At 47.2% G+C, this 20,648-nt stretch overlaps 2 protein-coding genes across 2 annotated transcripts; both read left to right on the forward strand.

Annotated features, from left to right (window-relative positions):
• Positions 1-267: 267 nt before the first annotated feature.
• Positions 268-5,066, forward strand: LOC118373030 (innate immunity activator protein-like). Its single transcript, XM_052484799.1, has 4 exons — positions 268-360; positions 662-795; positions 3,322-3,956; positions 5,013-5,066. The coding sequence occupies exons 1-3, from the start codon at positions 306-308 to the stop codon at positions 3,535-3,537; spliced, it is 405 nt and encodes a 134-aa protein (XP_052340759.1). The 5' UTR covers positions 268-305; the 3' UTR covers positions 3,538-3,956; positions 5,013-5,066.
• On the forward strand, positions 5,065-20,142 carry LOC127913192 (innate immunity activator protein-like). The gene is made up of 4 exons (XM_052484798.1): positions 5,065-5,458; positions 5,682-5,855; positions 8,195-8,984; positions 15,538-20,142. The coding sequence occupies exons 1-4, from the start codon at positions 5,328-5,330 to the stop codon at positions 15,631-15,633; spliced, it is 1,191 nt and encodes a 396-aa protein (XP_052340758.1). The 5' UTR covers positions 5,065-5,327; the 3' UTR covers positions 15,634-20,142.
• The last annotated feature ends 506 nt before the right edge of the window (positions 20,143-20,648 follow it).

A 20,648-nucleotide genomic window follows, 5' to 3' on the forward strand; every position in this document is an offset into this window, starting at 1 on the left:
AGGGAGAACAGAGCAGGAGGGAGGGAGAACAGAGCAGGAGGGGGAACAGGGCAGGAGGGGGAGGGAGAAGAGGGAGGAGGGAGAATAAGAAAGAGAGAGAAGAGGAAGCTAGAGGATCAGAATAAAAATACTTTCGGCATCAGGAATGGAAACATATATTTTTTAGGTGAATCAGTTTTCTCCTGTCCTGAGTGATCATAAAGCTGGATATGTTTTGGTGAATAAGGATGATTTCATAAATCCGATTGAAATATTTATCCATTTTCCAACAGGTTTTAACAGTGTGAAAATACCTTCCAACAGCCATGGTGGATAAAGAGGAGACCAGTGACACTGACAGTGGGATCATTCTCAACTCTGGTAAGAGCTTAACACATCAACAACCCTAAATGTGAAAGAGATCCATTCTAGGTTCAGATATAAATCTTTACGGAAAGCACTGAACACATTATTAATGCTGAGACCTAAATCTATCCTATCAAATATTGAACTTCAGAGATAAATTCAGGAGATAAAGTGTATTGATAGTTGGCAAGCTTGCTGAAATGTCTATAATCTATAGCAATCGTTAATTCTGTGATAAAAGCACCAAATGTGGCACCATGTGATGCCTGCATGAGGCCTGTGCTCTGTGGAAAAATCTCCATTAACATCATCTCAGGTCCCGACAGCCCCACGTTGCCAGTCAAGGACCTGACCACCCACACCCGGGCCATGAGGCTGAAGCACCAGGCTCTGGAGAACAGGCTGGAACTGTGTCTACTGGACCTCAAGAAGCTCTGCATTAGAGAGGCTGTGAGTATTCACAATATTGTATTTCTGCATATCTGTACCGGTGTTGAGATATATATATATATATATATATATATATACAGTACCAGTCAAAAGTTTGGACACACCTACTCATTCCAGGGGTTTTCTACATTGTAGATTAATAGTGAAGACATTAAACTATGAAATAACACATGGAATCATGTAGTAACCAAAAAAGTGATAAACAAATCAAAATATATTTGAGATTTGAGATTCTTCAAAGTAGCCACCGTTTGCCTTGATGACAGCTTTGCACACTCTTGGCATTCTCTCAACCAGCTTCATGAGGAATGCTTTTCCAACAGTCTTGAAGGAGTTCCCACATATGTTGAGCACTTGTTGGCTGCTTTTCCTTCACTCTGCTGTCCAACTCATCCCAAACCATCTCAATTGGGTTGAGGTCGGGTGATTGTGAAAGCCAGGTCATCTGATGCAGCACTCCATCACTCTCCTTCTTGGTCAAATAGCCCTTACACAGCCTGGAGATGTGTTTTGGGTCATTGTCCTGTAGGAAAACAATTGATAGTCCAACTACGCGCAAACCAGATGGGATGGCGTAACTCTGCAGAATGCTGTGGTAGCCATGCTGGTTAAGTGTGCCTTGAATTCTAAATAAATCACTGACAGTGTCATCAGCAAAGCACCATCACACCTCCTCCTCGATGCTTCACAGTGGGAACCACATCCGGTCACCTAGATCATCCGGTCACCTAGATCATCCGGTCACCTAGATCATCCGGTCACCTAGATCATCCGGTCACCTAGATCATCCGGTCACCTACTCTTCGTCTCACAAAAACACGGTGGTTGGAACCAAAAATCTCACGTTTGGACTCATCAGACCAAAGGACAGATTTCTACTGGTCTAATGTCCATTGCTCCTGTTTCTTGGCCCAAGCAAGTCTCTTCTTATTGATGTCCTTTAGTAGTGGTTTCTTTGCAGCAATTCAAAGGCCTGATTGGGGCGGCAGGTAGCCTAGTGGTTAGAGCGTTGGGCTAGTAACCGAAAGGTTGCAATTTCGAATTCCTTAGCTGACAAGGTACAAATCTGTCATTCTGCCACTGTTATTAACAGTGGGTTAACAAGTCAGTTAACCCACTGTTCCTAGGCCGTCGTTGTAAATAAGAATTTGTTCTGAACTGACTTGCCTAGTTAAAGAAAGGTAACATTAAAAAATAAAAAAATTAAATTCACGCATTCTCCTCTGAAGAATTGATGTCGAGATGCGTCTGTTACTTGAACTCTGTGACGCATTTAGTTGGGCTGCAATTTCTGAGGCTGGTAACTCTAATGAACTTATCCTCTGCAGCAGAGGTACCTCTGGGTCTTCCTTTCCTGTGGCAGTCCTCATGAGAACCAGTTTCATCGTATCGCTTGATTTTTTTGCAACTGCACTTGAAGAAAGTTTCAAAGTTCTTGAAATTTTCCGCATTGACTGACCTTCATGTCTTAAAGTGATGATGGACTGTCCTTTCTCTTTGCTTATTTAAGCTGTTCTTGCCATAATATGGACTTGGTCTTTTACCAAATAGAGCCATCTTCTGTATACCACCCATACCTTGTTTGAACACAACTGATTGGCTCAAATGCATTAAGGAAATAAATTCCACAACTTTTAACAAGGCACACCTGTTAATTGAAATGCATTCCAGGTGACTACCTCATGAAGCTGGTTGAGAGAATGCTAGGAGTGTGCAAAGCTGTCATCAAGGCAAAGGGTGGCTACTTTGAAGAATCTCAAATATAAAATATATGGTGTTATATATGGTGTTATTTCATGTTAAAAAATAATGAAAAACCCTTGAATGAGTAGGTGTATCCAAACTTTTGACTGGTACTGTATATATATATATATTTGCAACAAAAATACATGTGTAACGATGTACACTGAGAGTCGGGAAGCAAGTTCAGGGAGTGAATACATTTAATTAATGAACAAAACAAGAAACACAAACAGTCACCGACATGAAACAGGAACAATGACGACTGGGGAGGAAACCAAAGGGAGTGACATATAAAGGGCAGGTGATCAAGGAGGTGATGGAGTCCAGGTGAGTGTCATTATGCACGTAACGCTGGTGACAGGTGTGCGCCCTAATGAGCAGCCTGGTGACCTAGAGGCCAGCGAGGGAGCACACGTGACAATATGGGTGATGCAGACAATTACATTGATGGAAGCTACAATCTATCTGCAATATTAAAGCTGATCTACCCCCTAATAAAAAATATATAAATAATAAATAATAATAATAAATATATATATATATTTTTTTTTGCATCAGGGAGGCTGTGAGTGTCTAACCTAGCCTGAGACCTGAAGACCTATGTTAGCGCCCTGAGGTAATGCCTAGGTTGTAGTTCAGTGGGCTAACATAAGTCTCCTGCACGTCTCATATTTACATACCAATGGTTCATAGAAGAGTTACAGGCTGCTCTTTCAGATCTAGTCTCTTAGGGGTATGTTTAGAAATGACTTCAGTTGACTTTGGATTGTATTTATTTTACAGGAGCTGACAGGTAAGTTGTCTTCAGACTACCCCCTACTTCTTGATGAGAAGCCCCCTTGTGTCCGAAGGAGGATAGGAGCTACATTCAAACTGGATGACAGTCTCATCCACCAGGATGGAGAGGTACAGACCAATATGAACCCTTCCCACGGTCATCCTTTACACTTCCTATATTACACAGTATTGGTAATAGGTAAGGTCAGGGGTTTTTCCTAACAATATGTCGTAAAGCTTATAAGCAAAGGCAAAGTGCATATCAGATAGAGAGATTTGAACACTGAATACAGTATTTATTTCCTTAAACCCAGCCCAATCAAGAAGTCTATTAAATTGATAGGTCATTGTTATTCTATTCATCTAAGCAAAATAAAAATACAAACTCTCTCTCACTCAGGATTCAGAGCTTCATTCCTTAGAGGCAGACCTGGCCTTGCAGCTCCAGATCGTTGAAGCGGCCCGTAGACTCTCAGTGGAGGAGCACCTGTCCAAACCACAGAAGAAGAGCAGGCTGCAGCAGTGTAAGAGGGAAGATAGGAAAGTTAAGGATCTCCAGGAAGCTGTGTTTCAGCACAGGATCAGAAATGAGTGCTCCTCTCCACCGACCAACAAGAACAACAACACAGCCAAACACAGAGGTGAATGCTGCGCCTGTGCTACTGCTGCCCCCATCTGGCCACATTGGGCTCTGCAGTCTGCAGGGAGCTTAGGTTATACAGAAACACATTTTCTAAACATTGTGAGACTTCCGGGAACGCTTGCGAAGCAAACCAAGCAGACCAGGCTGGAGCTTGAGAAGTCGATGAGAGAAAAGAAAAATGATTCCTTAGTTGTTCATTTTCTCTAAATCTAAAGGCACAACCTAGATTGTATCCCATTTCTTAAGTAGTTGAACATGTTATAACTCCAACCTAGTGAAAGTGACGACCTGACAAGTTTTCATTTTTGTCAAAAACAAATTTAGTTTTATAGTTGTACTGTTGTTCATACTTAATTGGGACCAATTAATTTATACAGATATTTTACGGATGATAGCAACAGGATCACAGGAGGCCGGTGGCACCTTAATTGGGGAGGACGACTCATAGTAATGGCTGGAACGGAATAAATGGAATGGTATCAGACACATCAAACACACAGTTTCCAGGTGTTTAATACCATTCCATTTACTCCATTCCAGCCATTATTATGAGCCGTCCTCCCCTGAGCAGCCCCCTGTGGACAGGATATACTGAAGAAGTATTTCAGATACTATTTTTATTGGACAGTTAAGACCCGATGACATGTTTCTATGCATGAGCTTAGCTAGTTTCTGCCGATCAATGAAATGTATTTATAAAGCCCTTTTTATGTAAGCAGATGTCACAAAGTTCGTATTCAGAAACCCAGTCTAAAAGCAATGCAGATGCATTCGAACGGTGACTAGGAAAAACTCCCTAGAAAGGCTGGAACCTAGGAAGATTCTAAGAGTGCATGGCCATTAAGGCTATGCCTATTTTCATACGGTACTGTCTTTGGTTATATTCTCACTCATTCCGATGGAGGTTGGAGTTTTTTAAAATTCACAATTGTTTAGTTATTGAATCACATAAGCAGTACATGTCAGAAGAATTACACTACAATGTTGATCATTTTCACAACCCCTTCCCCTAATTGAATGAAGTCTTAAATAAAGCCTTTATTTCTGTCCCCAGATCTGTGCATGTCTGATGACAGCTCCCTGTCTGATGCAGTGGCCCTGGACGATGGTGAGTTATCAACTAACACAGTAGAAATGCCAATACAATTCAACTATTCCAAAGTGTCATGTCTGACCCTTTCTATTGTGTCTCCTCTGTCTATCCATAGACTCTCTCTCTTCCTCATCATCTGTAGACCCACTCATACAGTCCTCTGTGGGCTCCCTGTCCCTCCAGTCCTCCTCCTCCCAGGGCAGTCTCCATCACACCTCAGCCCAGAGCCAGAGCCTCGGCTCCAGCTGCAGTGTGGAGCAGACCCAGACCTCCAGTATGGGCTCCAGCTGCAGTGTGGAGTTTCCTGAGCGCTCCCCCATCCAGAACTCCCCCTGGAGAGAGTCTAATCTGGACCAGCCCTATCTGAAACCTAACACACCTCTCTCTGTCTGCAGCAGCAGGCCCAGGTAAGAGTCCATATCCGTTTTGGATCAGAACGCTGTTAACCAATAAAGGTGGAGCAACTGAGTGTGCAGGTCCTACTTCGCTACTCAAATATTTATTCTGCCCAGAACCCCATAAAAAGGGTTTTGCTTTTGACTACATAAACTACATCCTCTAACTTTTAAACTAGCAGTTGTCTAAATCCTGCCCTGCCCACTCTTTCTCTCTCCCTCTTTTTCTGAGCAGAAGTCCAGTAGGGACCCCAGTAGGGACCCCAGTGTTCCCTGCAGACAGCAGAGTCCTGCCCTCCCACTTCCCCTCCATTAAGAACCTGGCTCTGAGACATGGACAGATCAACTCCTCCAGCGCCCCCTCTACTCCAGAGCTGCATGTACGCAGACAGTACTCCCTGTCCTTCAGGTAACCAACTAACTGATAGAGGAATTCTAAATTCCTATGTATTTTGTAGCCAAAACCAAATTCGCACTTGTTTCTAGTTCATTAATGAGGTGTAAGTTCATTAATTATGCATGAAGTAGATCGAGACCAGTCTTAAAAGCCAGGTAAACAGCGTTTAATTCAAGTGAGTACTGACCCAAAATACAAATTTCCACAGGTTATAAACTGAAAATGACATCATCAGTTTCCCACACTCTCTCTCCGATTCTCACAATAGCCCAGTGTTTTTAGGTCCGGAAATCTTCTTCTACTCCCCTCATAAAACTACATTCCAAACTGTCTAAAAGATATACTTTTCTCCAGTAATGGAACACAACCCAAACATTCTTATCTGTCTGAAAAGCTATATCATCTCTCCTCCTTAAACCCGCAAGGTACAGACAATTAATTTGTTATCCTTACATTTTCAGTAACAGCTTAACCAAGAGCCCATACATTTCATATCATAACATAATAGTATCAGAATAAATGGTTTTAATCAGAAATGTATACATAATTAATCATTTCAACTATAATTTCCTCTAACACTAACGCTTAACAACGTCACCACCATAACACAGACTGTCGACGCCATAACACAGACTGTCGACGCCATAACACAGACTGTCGACGCCATAACACAGACTGTCAACGCCATAACACAGACTGTTCGACACCATAACACAGACTGTCGACGCCATAACACAGACTGTCGACGCCATAACACAGACTGTCGACGCCATAACACAGACTGTCGACGCCATAACACAGACTGTTCGACACCATAACACAGACTGTCGACGCCATAACACAGACTGTCGACGCCATAACACAGACTGTCGACGCCATAACACAGACTGTCGACACCATAACACAGACTGTCGACGCCATAACACAGACTGTCGACGCCATAACACAGACTGTCACGCCATAACACAGACTGTTGTCGACGCCATAATACAGACTGTCGACGCCATAACACAGACTGTCGACGCCATAACACAGACTGTCGACGCCATAACACAGACTGTCGACGCCATAACACAGACTGTCGACGCCATAACACAGACTGTCAACGCCATAACACAGACTGTCGACGCCATAACACAGACTGTCGACGCCATAACACAGACTGTCGACGCCATAACACAGACTGTCGACGCCATAACACAGACTGTCGACGCCATAACACAGACTGTCGACGCCATAACACAGACTGTCGACGCCATAACACAGACTGTCGACGCCATAACACAGACTGTCGACGCCATAACACAGACTGTTGTCGACGCCATAATACAGACTGTCGACGCCATAACACAGACTGTCGACGCCATAACACAGACTGTCGACGCCATAACACAGACTGTCGACGCCATAACACAGACTGTCGACACCATAACACAGACTGTCGACGCCATAACACAGACTGTCGACGCCATAACACAGACTGTCGACGCCATAACACAGACTGTCGACGCCATAACACAGACTGTCGACGCCATAACACAGACTGTCGACGCCATAACACAGACTGTCGACGCCATAACACAGACTGTCGACGCCATAACACAGACTGTCGACGCCATAACACAGACTGTCGACGCCATAACACAGACTGTCGACGCCATAACACAGACTGTCGACACCGTAACACAGACTGTCGACAGACTGTCAACGCCATAACACAGACTGTCGACGCCATAACACAGACTGTCGACGCCATAACACAGACTGTCGACACCATAACACAGACTCTCGACGCCATAACACAGACTGTCGACACCATAACACAGACTGTCGACACCATAACACAGACTGTCGACGCCATAACACAGACTGTCGACACCATAACACAGACTGTCGACGCCATAACACAGACTGTCAACAGACTGTCGACACCATAACACAGACTGTCGACACCATAACACAGAACGTCAACACCATAACACAGAACGTCAACACCATAACACAGAACGTCAACACCATAACACAGAACGTCAACACCATAACACAGAACGTCAACACCATAACACAGAACGTCAACACCATAACACAGAACATCAACACCATAACACAGAACATCAACACCATAACACAGATAAAGGTGTTGATTATCTTTATTGTGTCTTCGTGTAATGTCTATTATTGTGGGTGGGTAATAGGTTACATAAATTATATTGATAAAATATATTGACTAGATTAGATCGCATTTCATAATGAAGTTGCTGTATTAATTGTACAGTATAGGGAGACAGACAGACACAAAGTGCATCACAGGAGCTCACTTTTTTCTCCCCTGTCTTTTTTCCTCTTCTCAGGCTTCCCAGAAGTAAGCCCACTCATGACCTGGGTGAGGGACGTGGGAGAGCCAGGTTGCCACGCCGACGGCCAGAGTTCCTGGTTCGGTCTCCACAGTACACCCCCCAGCGTCTGTACCAGTCCAGCTCTGAACACTCTGTCCCATCCTACACCAGCCCCCAGCGACTGTACCAGTCCAGCTCTGAGGACAGCAGCTCTGAACACTCTGTCCCCTCCTACACCAGCCCCCCCAGCCGGGACACGGACAGAGATAATCACAAAGACAGGGAGGGCCCCGCATCTGCCGATATCCCCAAGCTCTGCCCTCCTCCCTATGGCTTCCACTACGGAGCCCAAAGTCCCACCAGCCCTGCGTTGAATGGCTCCAGCTTTCACAAGAAAAACAACCAGCACCGGTCCTCTCCCAGCTTGAGAAGAAGAATGGCAGAGGAAGGCACCTGTTCCCCTCTTTCCCCACAGGACCTGGGCAGTCCCCTGGGGAAGGGTCTTTACCTGTCCCCCTCCCGGCCCCCCCAGCCACAGCAGCAGCACAGACACTGGCAGCAGGGGCCCCCACCGTCATCCCCCAGGAGAGTTCTGAAGCCTCCACCCCCCTACACTCGCCTGGTACATACCCCGTCACTGAGGGAGTACCCCAACCAACCTGGCCGGGTGTTGCCCAGGGAGATGTCGTCAGACGAGCTCAAGTCCTGGAACCAGTTCCAGAAGTCACGCCCGAGTTCCCTGGAAGGCCAGGGGTCGTTCAGAGTGAAGAGCCCCACGTCCACTCACCTCCCGCCCTACCTGCAGGTGAGGATGCTCCCTAACACTCACCACCATAGCATTACTAACATCTCATATTGATATTAAAGGAACGGGAATGTAATGTAGGGTGGCAGGTAGCCTAGCGGTTAAGAGTGTAATGTAATGTAGGGTGGCAGGTAGCTTAGCGGTTAAGAGTGTAATGTAATGTAGGGTGGCAGGTAGCCTAGCGGTTAAGAGTGTAATATAATGTAGAGCGGCAGGTAGCCTAGCGGTTAAGAGTGTAATGTAATGTAGAGCTATATGTATACTACGGAACTGAATTCCGGAGTTCTAAATTGAGCAGCTGCTGAACAATGAGCTCCTGTATATGTTGAGATTTAAATGTTTTTTAGAGTGAAGTACATCGAAAAAATCAAGAGAACTGCAAGACTCAATAGAAGACAAAACAAGGAACAAACCAAAAAAGACAGGCTTTTGAAAAATTAACTATTTTCATAAAATTGTACAGTTATCTTAGCTAGCTGAATTGCTAGCAGAATTGTTTACTTGTTGCTAAGCAGTTGCTAGGGACTCTCCTGGAAGAAGCTAGCTAGCTTACAAAGAATAACAACAATAAATATCTAGTTAACAGAAGAAAGGAAGACAAAATAAGGACAAAAGAAGGACAGAAGAAAAAGGAAAAGAAAGAGGACAACAAAGTGAAACAGTCAGTACTTCTATTGCAACTTCATATTTCGTCGTCCTAACGTAGTCTACACTGCTATCTGCCCAGCAGCTAGCCAGCTAGCAAACGTCCACCGTCTACCGAATAGCAGCACTGTAGAAACTATTACACTCAACTGAACGACTTGATTAGTGTAGTGTTAGCTAGCTACATAGTTGTCTTTGCTGTCTTCGTATCCAAGATAATTGTGTAGTTTAGAGCGTGTAGTCTTAGAGTGATTATCTTAATTTACCAGGTTAGCTAGCCAGCTATTTGTCATCCTTAACGTAGGAGACACTGCTAGCTAGCCAACAGCAGCCAACGTCTACTGAATAGAACTTCCGCACTCAACAACCACGCATTCCGCTTCGCTCCACAGGTAGTATCACATTTTCATTTCATTTCATTACAGCACAACGGTTTGATTTGTTTGATTGTAGCTAGCTACATAGCTAGCTACATAGAATCTGTGTATCAAAGATAATTGTGTAGTCTAGAGCGATTTTCTAGGTTAGCTAGCCAGCTATTGTCGTTAACGCAACGTAACGTAATCAACACTGCTAGCTAGCCAGCTAGCCCCGAATAGCAGCACTGTAGAAACTATTACACTAAACGGAACGACTTGATTAGTGTAGTGTCAACAACGCAGCCACTGCCAGCTAGCCTACAAAGTCAACAACGCAGCCACTGCCAGCTAGCCTACTTCAGCAGTACTGTATCATTTTAATCATTTTAGTCAATAAGATTCTTGCTGCTTAACTTTCTGAACATTCGAGCGTGTAGTCCACTTGTCATTCCAATCTCCTTGCATTAGCGTAGCCTCTTCTGTAGCCTGTCAACTATGTGTCTGTCTATCCCTGTTATCTCCTCTCTGCACAGACCATACAAACGCTCCATTGCCACCTAATCTGGTGGTCCCAGCGCGCACGACCCACGTGGAGTTCCAGGTCTCCGGTAGCCTCTGGAACTGCCGATCTGCGGCCAACAAGGCAGAGTTCATCTCAGCCTATGCCTCCCTCCAGTCCCTCGACTTCTTGGCACTGACGGAAACATGGATCACCACAGATAACACTGCTACTCCTACTGCTCTCTCTTCGTCCGCCCACGTGTTCTCGCACACCCGAGAGCTTTTGGTCAGCGGGGTGGTGGCACCGGGATCCTCATCTCTCCCAAGTGGTCATTCTCTCTTTCTCCCCTTACCCATCTGTCTATCGCCTCCTTTGAATTTCATGCTGTCACAGTTACCAGCCCTTTCAAGCTTAACATCCTTATCATTTATCGCCCTCCAGGTCCCCTCGGAGAGAGCCAATGAGCTTGATGTCTTGATAAGCTCCTTTCCTGAGGACGGCTCACCTCTCACAGTTCTGGGCGACTTTAACCTCCCCACGTCTACCTTTGACTCATTCCTCTCTGCCTCCTTCTTTCCACTCCTTTCCTCTTTTGACCTCACCCTCTCACCATCCCCCTACTCACAAGGCAGGCAATACGCTGACCTCATCTTTACTAGATGCTGTTCTTCCACTAACCTCATTGCAACTCCCTCCAAGTCTCCGACCACTACCTTGTATCCTTTTCCCTCTCGCTCTCATCCAACACTTCCCCACTGCCCCTACTCGGATGGTATCGCGCCGTCCCAACCTTCGCTCTCTCTCCCCGCTACTCTCTCCTCTTCCATCCTATCATCTCTTCCCTCTGCTCAAACCTTCTCCAACCTATCTCCTGATTCTGCCTCCTCAACCCTCCTCTCCTCCCTTTCTGCATCCTTTGACTCTCTATGTCCCCTATCTTCCAGGCCGGCTCGGTCCTCCCCTCCCGCTCCGTGGCTCGACGACTCATTGCGAGCTCACAAAGACGGAAATGGAGGAAAACTCGCCTCCCCTGCGGACCTGGCATCCTTTCGCTCCCTCCTCTCTACATTTTCCTCCTCTGTCTCTGCTGCTAAAGCCACTTTCTACCCTCTAAATTCCAAGCATCTGCCTCTAACCCTAGGAAGCTCTTTGCCACCTTCTCCTCCCTCCTGAATCCTCCTCCCCCTCCCCCCTCCTCCCTCTCTGCAGATGACCGTCAACCATTTTGAAAAGAAGGTCCGACACCGATCCTCGTTTGCTAAGTCAAACGACACCGGTTCTGCTCACTCCCTACCCTGTGCTCTGACCTCTTTCTCCCCTCTCTCTCCAGATGAAATCTGCGTCAGACGGCCGGCCGCCCAACAACCTGCCCGCTCGACCCTATCCCCTCCCTCTCTTCTCCAGACCATTTCCGGAGACCTTCTCCCTTACCTCACCTCGCTCATCAACTCATCCCTGACCGCTGGCACGTCCCTTCCGTCTTGGAGCGAAGTTGGAAAAAACCTACACTCGATCCCTCCGATGTCAACAACTACAGACCAGTATCCCTTCTTTCTTTTCTCTCCAAAACTCTTGAACGTGCCGTCCTTGGCCAGCTCTCCCGCTATCTCTCTCAGAATGACCTTCTTGATCCAAATCAGTCAGGTTTCAAGACTAGTCATTCAACTGAGACTGCTCTTCTCTGTATCACGGAGGCGCTCCGCACTGCTAAAGCTAACTCTCTCTCCTCTGCTCTCATCCTTCTAGACCTATCGGCTGCCTTCGATACTGTGAACCATCAGATCCTCCTCTCCACCCTCTCCGAGTTGGGCATCTCCGGCGCGGCCCACGCTGGATTGCGTCCTACCTGACAGGTCGCTCCTACCAGGTGGCGTGGCGAGAATCTGTCTCCTCACCACGCGCTCTCACCCTGGTGTCCCCCAGGGCTCTGTTCTAGGCCCTCTCCTATTCTCGCTATACACCAAGTCACTTGGCTCTGTCATAACCTCACATGGTCTCTCCTATCATTGCTATGCAGACGAGACACAATTAATCTTCTCCTTTCCCCCTTCTGTGACCAGGTGGGATCGCATCTCTGCATGTCTGGCAGACATATCAGTGTGGATGACGGATCACCACCTCAAGCTGAACCTCGGCAAGACGGAGCTGCTCTTCCTCCCGGGAAGGATTGCCCGTTCCATGATCTCGCCATCACGGTTGACAACTCCATTGTGTCCTCCTCCCAGAGCGCTAAGAACCTTGGCGTGATCCTGGACAACACCCTGTCGTTCTCAACTAACATCAAGGCGGTGGCCCGTTCCTGTAGGTTCATGCTCTACAACATCCGCAGAGTATGACCCTGCCTCACACAGGAAGCGGCGCAGGTCCTAATCCAGGCATTTGTCATCTCCCGTCTGGATTACTGCAACTCGCTGTTGGCTGGGCTCCCTGCCTGTGCCATTAAAACAACTCATCCAGGGTCTGGTGTTCAGGTAGTCACCCCGCTCCTCCGCTCTCTCCACTGGCTTAAGAGCATGCTACAAGACCATGGTAACGGAGCTGTAGGGAACGGCACCTGGCAGGCTCTGATCAGGCCCTACACCCAAACAAGGGCGCTGCGTTCATCCACCTCTGGAGCCTCCCTACCACTGAGGAAGTACAGTTCCCGCTCAGCCCAGTCAAAACTGTTCGCTGCTCTGGCTCCCCAATGGTGGAACACACTCCCTCACGACGCCAGGACAGCGGAGTCAATCACCAAGAGACACCTGAAACCCCACCTCTTTAAGGAATACCTAGGATAGGATAAAGTAATCCTTCTCACCCCCCTTAAAAAGATTTAGATGCACTATTGTAAAGTGGCTGTTCCACTGGATGTCATAAGGTGAATGCACCAATTTGTAAGTCGCTCTGGATAGAGCGTCTGCTAAATGACTTAAATGTAAATGTAAATGTAGAGCGGCAGGTATCCTAGCGGTTAAGAGTGTAATGTAATATAGGGCGGCAGGTAGCCTAGCGGTTAAGAGTGTAATGTAATGTAGGGTGGCAGGTAGCCTAGCGGTTAAGAGTTTAATGTAATGTAGGGTGGCAGGTAGCCTAGCGGTTAAGAGTGTAATGTAGGGAGACACGTGATGCCGCGGAGCTGAGCAGACGTTGACAAACCGAGCTCTTCAAAGTTGTTCTATTTTTACCTAAATAACAACGTTGAAACAATATTCTAACATCGGCTGATAAATTGTCAAGTACTTACCTTCCCAAAGAGCCATGGAGCCTCTTGCGAGCCTGCTGACATGCTGGCTACTCTCCTCCGGGAAATTCAGGATGGTAACAGAGGTCTTTCTCTGAAAATCGATAAGAAATCGGCTGAACTCCATTCTTCCATTGACGACCTGAAATCCTCCATGAATGATCTCCTTTTGAGAACGACTGAGGCAGAGCTGCGCATTAGCACAGTTGAAGATACCATTGCTAGACATGACCAGGTCTTGACACAACTGCAAAAGGACAATACCTACCTCAAAAACAAAGTAGATCAGATGGAGAACCAGAGTAGACGTAGTAATATCAGTGTGGTGGGATTGAAAGAGGACAGCGAGGGCCGTGACCCGGTCCGTTTCTTCACTCAATGGATCCCGGAGGTCCTAGGCATAACCAACTTCACCAAGCCGCTGGAAATCGAACGCGCCCACAGAACATCAGCGCCGAAACCCCGGCCAGATGAGCCCCCACGAGCCGTCCTGATCAGGTTTCTCCGTTTCCAAGACAGAGAGAAGATACTGCAACTCGCAAGAGCCAAAGGGGACATCGCCATCGATGGGAAGAGGGTCAGCCTTTTCCCGGATATGAGCGGACCTCGCCAGACGCCGCAAGCAGTTCAGACCTGCCGCCAAAGCACTGAAGGAGAAGAACATCACCGGCTACCTCATCCACCCTGCGCGGATGAAAGTTCAGTACAAAGGCCGAAGCCATCTCTTCAACACACCGGGAGAAGTGCACACTTTTCTCAAAGAACTGAGCAACGTCTGAGTCTGAGCCAGGACGGTCTCTCTGGGGGATAAAATAGCGGTTAAGAGTGTAATGTAATGTAGGGTGGCAGGTAGCCTAGCGGTTAAGAGTAATGTAGGGTGGCAGGTAGCCTAGCGGTTAAGAGTGTAATGTAGGGTGGCAGGTAGCCTAGCGGTTAAGAGTGTAATGTAGGGTGGCAGGTAGCCTAGCGGTTAAGAGTGTAATGTAATGTAGGGTGGCAGGTAGCCTAGCGGTTAAGAGTGTAATGTAGGGTGGCAGGTAGCCTAGTGGTTAAGAGTGTAATGTAGGGTGGCAGGTAGCCTAGCGGTTAAGAGTGTAATGTAGGGTGGCAGGTAGGCTAGCGGTTAAGAGTGTAATGTAGGGTGGCAGGTAGCCTAGCGGTTAAGAGTGTAATGTAGGGTGGCAGGTAGCCTAGCGGTTAAGAGTGTAATGTAGGGTGGCAGGTAGCCTAGCGGTTAAGAGTGTAATGTAGGGTGGCAGGTAGCCTAGCGGTTAAGAGTGTAATGGTATGTAGGGCGGCAGGTAGCCTAGCGGTTAAGAGTGTAATGTAGGGTGGCAGGTAGCCTAGCGGTTAAGAGTGTAATGTAGGGTGGCAGGTAGCCTAGCGGTTAAGAGTGTAATGTAGGGTGGCAGGTAGCCTAGCGGTTAAGAGTGTAATGTAGGGTGGCAGGTAGCCTAGAGGTTAAGAGTGTAATGTAGGGTGGCAGGTAGCCTAGAGGTTAAGAATGTAATGTAGGGTGGCAGGTAGCCTAGCGGTTAAGAGTGTAATGTAGGGTGGCAGGTAGCCTAGCGGTTAAGAGTGTAATGGTATGTAGGGTGGCAGGTAGCCTAGCGGTTAAGAACGTTGGCACAGTAACCGAAAGGTCGCTGGTTTGAATCTCCGAGCTGACTAGGTGAAAAATCTGTTGATGTGCCCTTAAGCAAGGCACTTAACCCTAATTGCTCCTGTAAGTCACTCTGGATAAGAGTGTCTACTAAATGACTACAATTGAAAGTATACATTTAAATATAATGAACAGGAATGAAATGTGTTGTTGTGTTTCAGGGTCCCCACCAGAAACAGATACTTCAGAGGGCTGCAGATGGAACTCCTATACAGTGGTTTGTTGAAGAGGACTCGGAGATCGTCAGCCAGGTGTAACCACAGCCATATACAGTATATGGTACACGATATATATCTATATCTATGCAGTATATGTCTCTGGTTGTAACCAGGGGGAATTGCCCTACTGTAGTATATGTCTCTGGCTGTAACCAGGGGGAGTTGCCGTACTGTAGTATATGTCTCTGGCTGTAACCAGGGGGAGTTGCCCTACTGTAGTATATATCTCTGGCTGTAACCAGGGGGAGTTGCCCTACTGTAGTATATGTCTCTGGCTGTAACCAGTGGGAATTGCCCTACTGTAGTATATTTCTCTGGCTGTAACCAGGGGGAGTTGCCCTACTGTAGTATATGTCTCTGGCTGTAACCAGGGGGAATTGCCCTACTGTAGTATTTGTCTCTGGTTGTAACCAGGGGGAGTTGACCTACTGTAGTATATGTCTCTGGTTGTAACCAGGGGGAGTTGCCCTACTGTAGTATATGTCTCTGGTTGTAACCAGGGGGAATTGCCCTACTGTAGTATATGTCTCTGAATGTAACCAGGGGGAATTGCCCTACTGTAGTATATATCTCTGGCTGTAACCAGGGGGAATTGCCCTACTGTAGTATTTGTCTCTGGTTGTAACCAGGGGGAGTTGACCTACTGTAGTATATGTCTCTGGTTGTAACCAGGGGGAGTTGCCCTACTGTAGTATATGTCTCTGGTTGTAACCAGGGGGAATTGCCCTACTGTAGTATATGTCTCTGGTTGTAACCAGGGGGAATTGCCCTACTGTAGTATATGTCTCTGAATGTAACCAGGGGGAGTTGCCCTACTGTAGTATATGTCTCTGAATGTAACCAGGGGGAGTTGCCCTACTGTAGTATATGTCTCTGGCTGTAACCAGGGGGAATTGCCCTACTGTAGTATATGTCTCTGAATGTAACCAGGGGGAGTTGCCCTACTGTAGTATATGTCTCTGAATGTAACCAGGGGGAGTTGCCCTACTGTAGTATATGTCTCTGGCTGTAACCAGGGGGAATTGCCCTACTGTAGTATATGCCTCTGGTTGTAACCAGGGGGAATCGCCCTACTGTAGTATATTTCTCTGGCTGTAACCAGGGGGAATTGCCCTACTGTAGTATATGCCTCTGGTTGTAACCAGGGGGAATTGCCCTACTGTAGTATATGTCTCTGAATGTAACCAGGGGGAATTGCCCTACTGTAGTATATGTCTCTGAATGTAACCAGGGGGAGTTGCCCTACTGTAGTATATGTCTCTGGCTGTAACCAGGGGGAGTTGCCCTACTGTAGTATATGTCTCTGGCTGTAACCAGGGGGAGTTGCCACTACTGTAGTATATGTCTCTGGCTGTAACCAGGGGGAGTTGCCCTACTGTAGTATATATCTCTGGCTGTAACCAGGGGGAGTTGCCCTACTGTAGTATATGCCTCTGGTTGTAACCAGGGGGAGTTGCCCTACTGTAGTATATGTCTCTGGTTGTAACCAGGGGGAGTTGCCCTACTGTAGTATATGTCTCTGAATGTAACCAGGGGGAATTGCCCTACTGTAGTATATATCTCTGGCTGTAACCAGGGGGAGTTGCCCTACTGTAGTATATGCCTCTGGTTGTAACCAGGGGGAGTTGCCCTACTGTAGTATATGTCTCTGGCTGTAACCAGGGGGAATTGCCCTACTGTAGTATATGTCTCTGGTTGTAACCAGGGGGAGTTGCCCTACTGTAGTATATGTCTCTGAATGTAACCAGGGGGAATTGCCCTACTGTAGTATATATCTCTGGCTGTAACCAGGGGGAGTTGCCCTACTGTAGTATATGCCTCTGGTTGTAACCAGGGGGAGTTGACCTACTGTAGTATATGTCTCTGGTTGTAACCAGGGGGAGTTGCCCTACTGTAGTATATGTCTCTGGTTGTAACCAGGGGGAATTGCCCTACTGTAGTATATGTCTCTGGTTGTAACCAGGGGGAATTGCCCTACTGTAGTATATGTCTCTGAATGTAACCAGGGGGAGTTGCCCTACTGTAGTATATCTCTGGCTGTAACCAGGGGGAGTTGCCGTACTGTAGTATATGTCTCTGGCTGTAACCAGGGGGAATTGCCCTACTGTAGTATATGTCTCTGGCTGTAACCAGGGGGAGTTGCCCTACTGTAGTATATGTCTCTGAATGTAACCAGGGGGAGTTGCCCTACTGTAGTATATGTCTCTGAATGTAACCAGGGGGAGTTGCCCTACTGTAGTATATGTCTCTGGCTGTAACCAGGGGGAATTGCCCTACTGTAGTATATGCCTCTGGTTGTAACCAGGGGGAATCGCCCTACTGTAGTATATTTCTCTGGCTGTAACCAGGGGGAATTGCCCTACTGTAGTATATGCCTCTGGTTGTAACCAGGGGGAATTGCCCTACTGTAGTATATGTCTCTGGCTGTAGCCAGGGGGAGTTGCCCTACTGTAGTATATGTCTCTGGCTGTAACCAGGGGGAATTGCCCTACTGTAGTATATGTCTCTGGTTGTAACCAGGGGGAGTTGCCCTATTGTAGTATATGTCTCTGAATGTAACCAGGGGGAATTGCCCTACTGTAGTATATATCTCTGGCTGTAACCAGGGGGAGTTGCCCTACTGTAGTATATGCCTCTGGTTGTAACCAGGGGGAGTTGCCCTACTGTAGTATATATCTCTGGCTGTAACCAGGGGGAGTTGCCACTACTGTAGTATATGTCTCTGGCTGTAACCAGGGGGAGTTGCCCTACTGTAGTATATGTCTCTGGCTGTAACCAGGGGGAGTTGCCACTACTGTAGTATATGTCTCTGGCTGTAACCAGGGGGACTTGCCCTACTGTAGTATATGTCTCTGGCTGTAACCAGGGGGAGTTGCCGTACTGTAGTATATGTCTCTGAATGTAACCAGGGGGAGTTGCCCTACTGTAGTATATGTTTCTGGCTGTAACCAGGGGGAGTTGCCCTACTGTAGTATATGTCTCTGGCTGTAACCAGGGGGAATTGCCCTACTGTAGTATATGTCTCTGGCTGTAACCAGGGGGAATTGCCGTACTGTAGTATATGTCTCTGGCTGTAACCAGGGGGAGTTGCCGTACTGTAGTATATGTCTCTGGCTGTAACCAGGGGGAGTTGCCGTACTGTAGTATATGTCTCTGGCTGTAACCAGGGGGAATTGCCCTACTGTAGTATATGTCTCTGGCTGTAACCAGGGGGAGTTGCCCTACTGTAGTATATGTCTCTGAATGTAACCAGGGGGAGTTGCCCTACTGTAGTATATGTCTCTGAATGTAACCAGGGGGAGTTGCCCTACTGTAGTATATGTCTCTGGCTGTAACCAGGGGGAATTGCCCTACTGTAGTATATGTCTCTGGCTGTAACCAGGGGGAATTGTCCTACTGTAGTATATGTCTCTGGCTGTAACCAGGGGGAATTGCCCTACTGTAGTATATGCCTCTGGTTGTAACCAGGGGGAATTGCCCTACTGTAGTATATTTCTCTGGCTGTAACCAGGGGGAATTGCCCTACTGTAGTATATGCCTCTGGTTGTAACCAGGGGGAATTGCCCTACTGTAGTATATATCTCTGGCTGTAACCAGGGGGAGTTGCCCTACTGTAGTATATGTATCTGGCTGTAACCAGGGGGAGTTGCCCTACTGTAGTATATGTCTCTGGCTGTAACCAGGGGGAATTGCCCTACTGTAGTATATGTCTCTGGTTGTAACCAGGGGGAGTTGCCCTACTGTAGTATATGTCTCTGAATGTAACCAGGGGGAATTGCCCTACTGTAGTATATATCTCTGGCTGTAACCAGGGGGAGTTGCCCTACTGTAGTATACGCCTCTGGTTGTAACCAGGGGGAGTTGCCCTACTGTAGTATATATCTCTGGCTGTAACCAGGGGGAGTTGCCACTACTGTAGTATATGTCTCTGGCTGTAACCAGGGGAGTTGCCCTACTGTAGTATATGTCTCTGGCTGTAACCAGGGGGAGTTGCCCTACTGTAGTATATGTCTCTGGCTGTAACCAGGGGGACTTGCCCTACTGTAGTATATGTCTCTGGCTGTAACCAGGGGGACTTGCCCTACTGTAGTATATGTCTCTGGCTGTAACCAGGGGGAGTTGCCCTACTGTAGTATATGTTTCTGGCTGTAACCAGGGGGAGTTGCCCTACTGTAGTATATGTCTCTGAATGTAACCAGGGGGAATTGCCCTACTGTAGTATATGTCTCTGAATGTAACCAGGGGGAGTTGCCCTACTGTAGTATATTTCTCTGGCTGTAACCAGGGGGAGTTGCCCTACTGTAGTATATGTTTCTGGCTGTAACCAGGGGGAGTTGCCCTACTGTAGTATATGTCTCTGGCTGTAACCAGGGGGAGTTGCCCTACTGTAGTATATGTCTCTGGCTGTAACCAGGGGGAATTGCCCTACTGTAGTATATGTCTCTGGCTGTAACCAGGGGGAATTGCCCTACTGTAGTATATGTCTCTGGCTGTAACCAGGGGGAATTGCCCTACTGTAGTATATGTCTCTGGCTGTAACCAGGGGGAGTTGCCCTACTGTAGTATATGTCTCTGGCTGTAACCAGGGGAGTTGCCCTACTGTAGTATATGTCTCTGGCTGTAACCAGGGGAGTTGCCCTAACCAGGGGAGTTGCCCTACTGTAGTATATGTCTCTGGCTGTAACCAGGGGGAATTGCCCTACTGTAGTATATGTCTCTGGTTGTAACCAGGGGGAGTTGCCCTACTGTAGTATATGTCTCTGGTTGTAACCAGGGGAAGTTGCCCTACTGTAGTATATGTCTCTGGCTGTAACCAGGGGGAATTGCCCTACTGTAGTATATGTCTCTGGCTGTAACCAGGGGGAATTGCCCTACTGTAGTATATGTCTCTGGCTGTAACCAGGGGGAATTGCCCTACTGTAGTATATGTCTCTGGCTGTAACCAGGGGGAATTGCCCTACTGTAGTATATATCTCTGGCTGTAACCAGGGGGAGTTGCCACTACTGTAGTATATGTCTCTGGTTGTAACCAGGGGAAGTTGCCCTACTGTAGT

This window comes from Oncorhynchus keta, chromosome 28 (genome assembly GCF_023373465.1).
Source record: "Oncorhynchus keta strain PuntledgeMale-10-30-2019 chromosome 28, Oket_V2, whole genome shotgun sequence".
Taxonomy (NCBI): Eukaryota; Metazoa; Chordata; class Actinopteri; order Salmoniformes; family Salmonidae; genus Oncorhynchus; species Oncorhynchus keta.

Bases quoted from the DNA above. Each gene is read 5' to 3' on its own strand.
- LOC118373030 (XM_052484799.1), top strand. From the start codon at position 306: ATGGTGGATAAAGAGGAGACCAGTGACACTGACAGTGGGATCATTCTC. The intron at 361-661 runs GTAAGAGCTTAA...ACATCATCTCAG, and splicing joins TGGGATCATTCTCAACTCTG to GTCCCGACAGCCCCACGTTG. The intron at 796-3,321 runs GTGAGTATTCAC...TTTATTTTACAG, and splicing joins AGCTCTGCATTAGAGAGGCT to GAGCTGACAGGTAAGTTGTC.
- LOC127913192 (XM_052484798.1), top strand. From the start codon at position 5,328: ATGGGCTCCAGCTGCAGTGTGGAGTTTCCTGAGCGCTCCCCCATCCAG. The intron at 5,459-5,681 runs GTAAGAGTCCAT...TTTTCTGAGCAG, and splicing joins GTCTGCAGCAGCAGGCCCAG to AAGTCCAGTAGGGACCCCAG. The intron at 5,856-8,194 runs GTAACCAACTAA...TCCTCTTCTCAG, and splicing joins CAGTACTCCCTGTCCTTCAG to GCTTCCCAGAAGTAAGCCCA.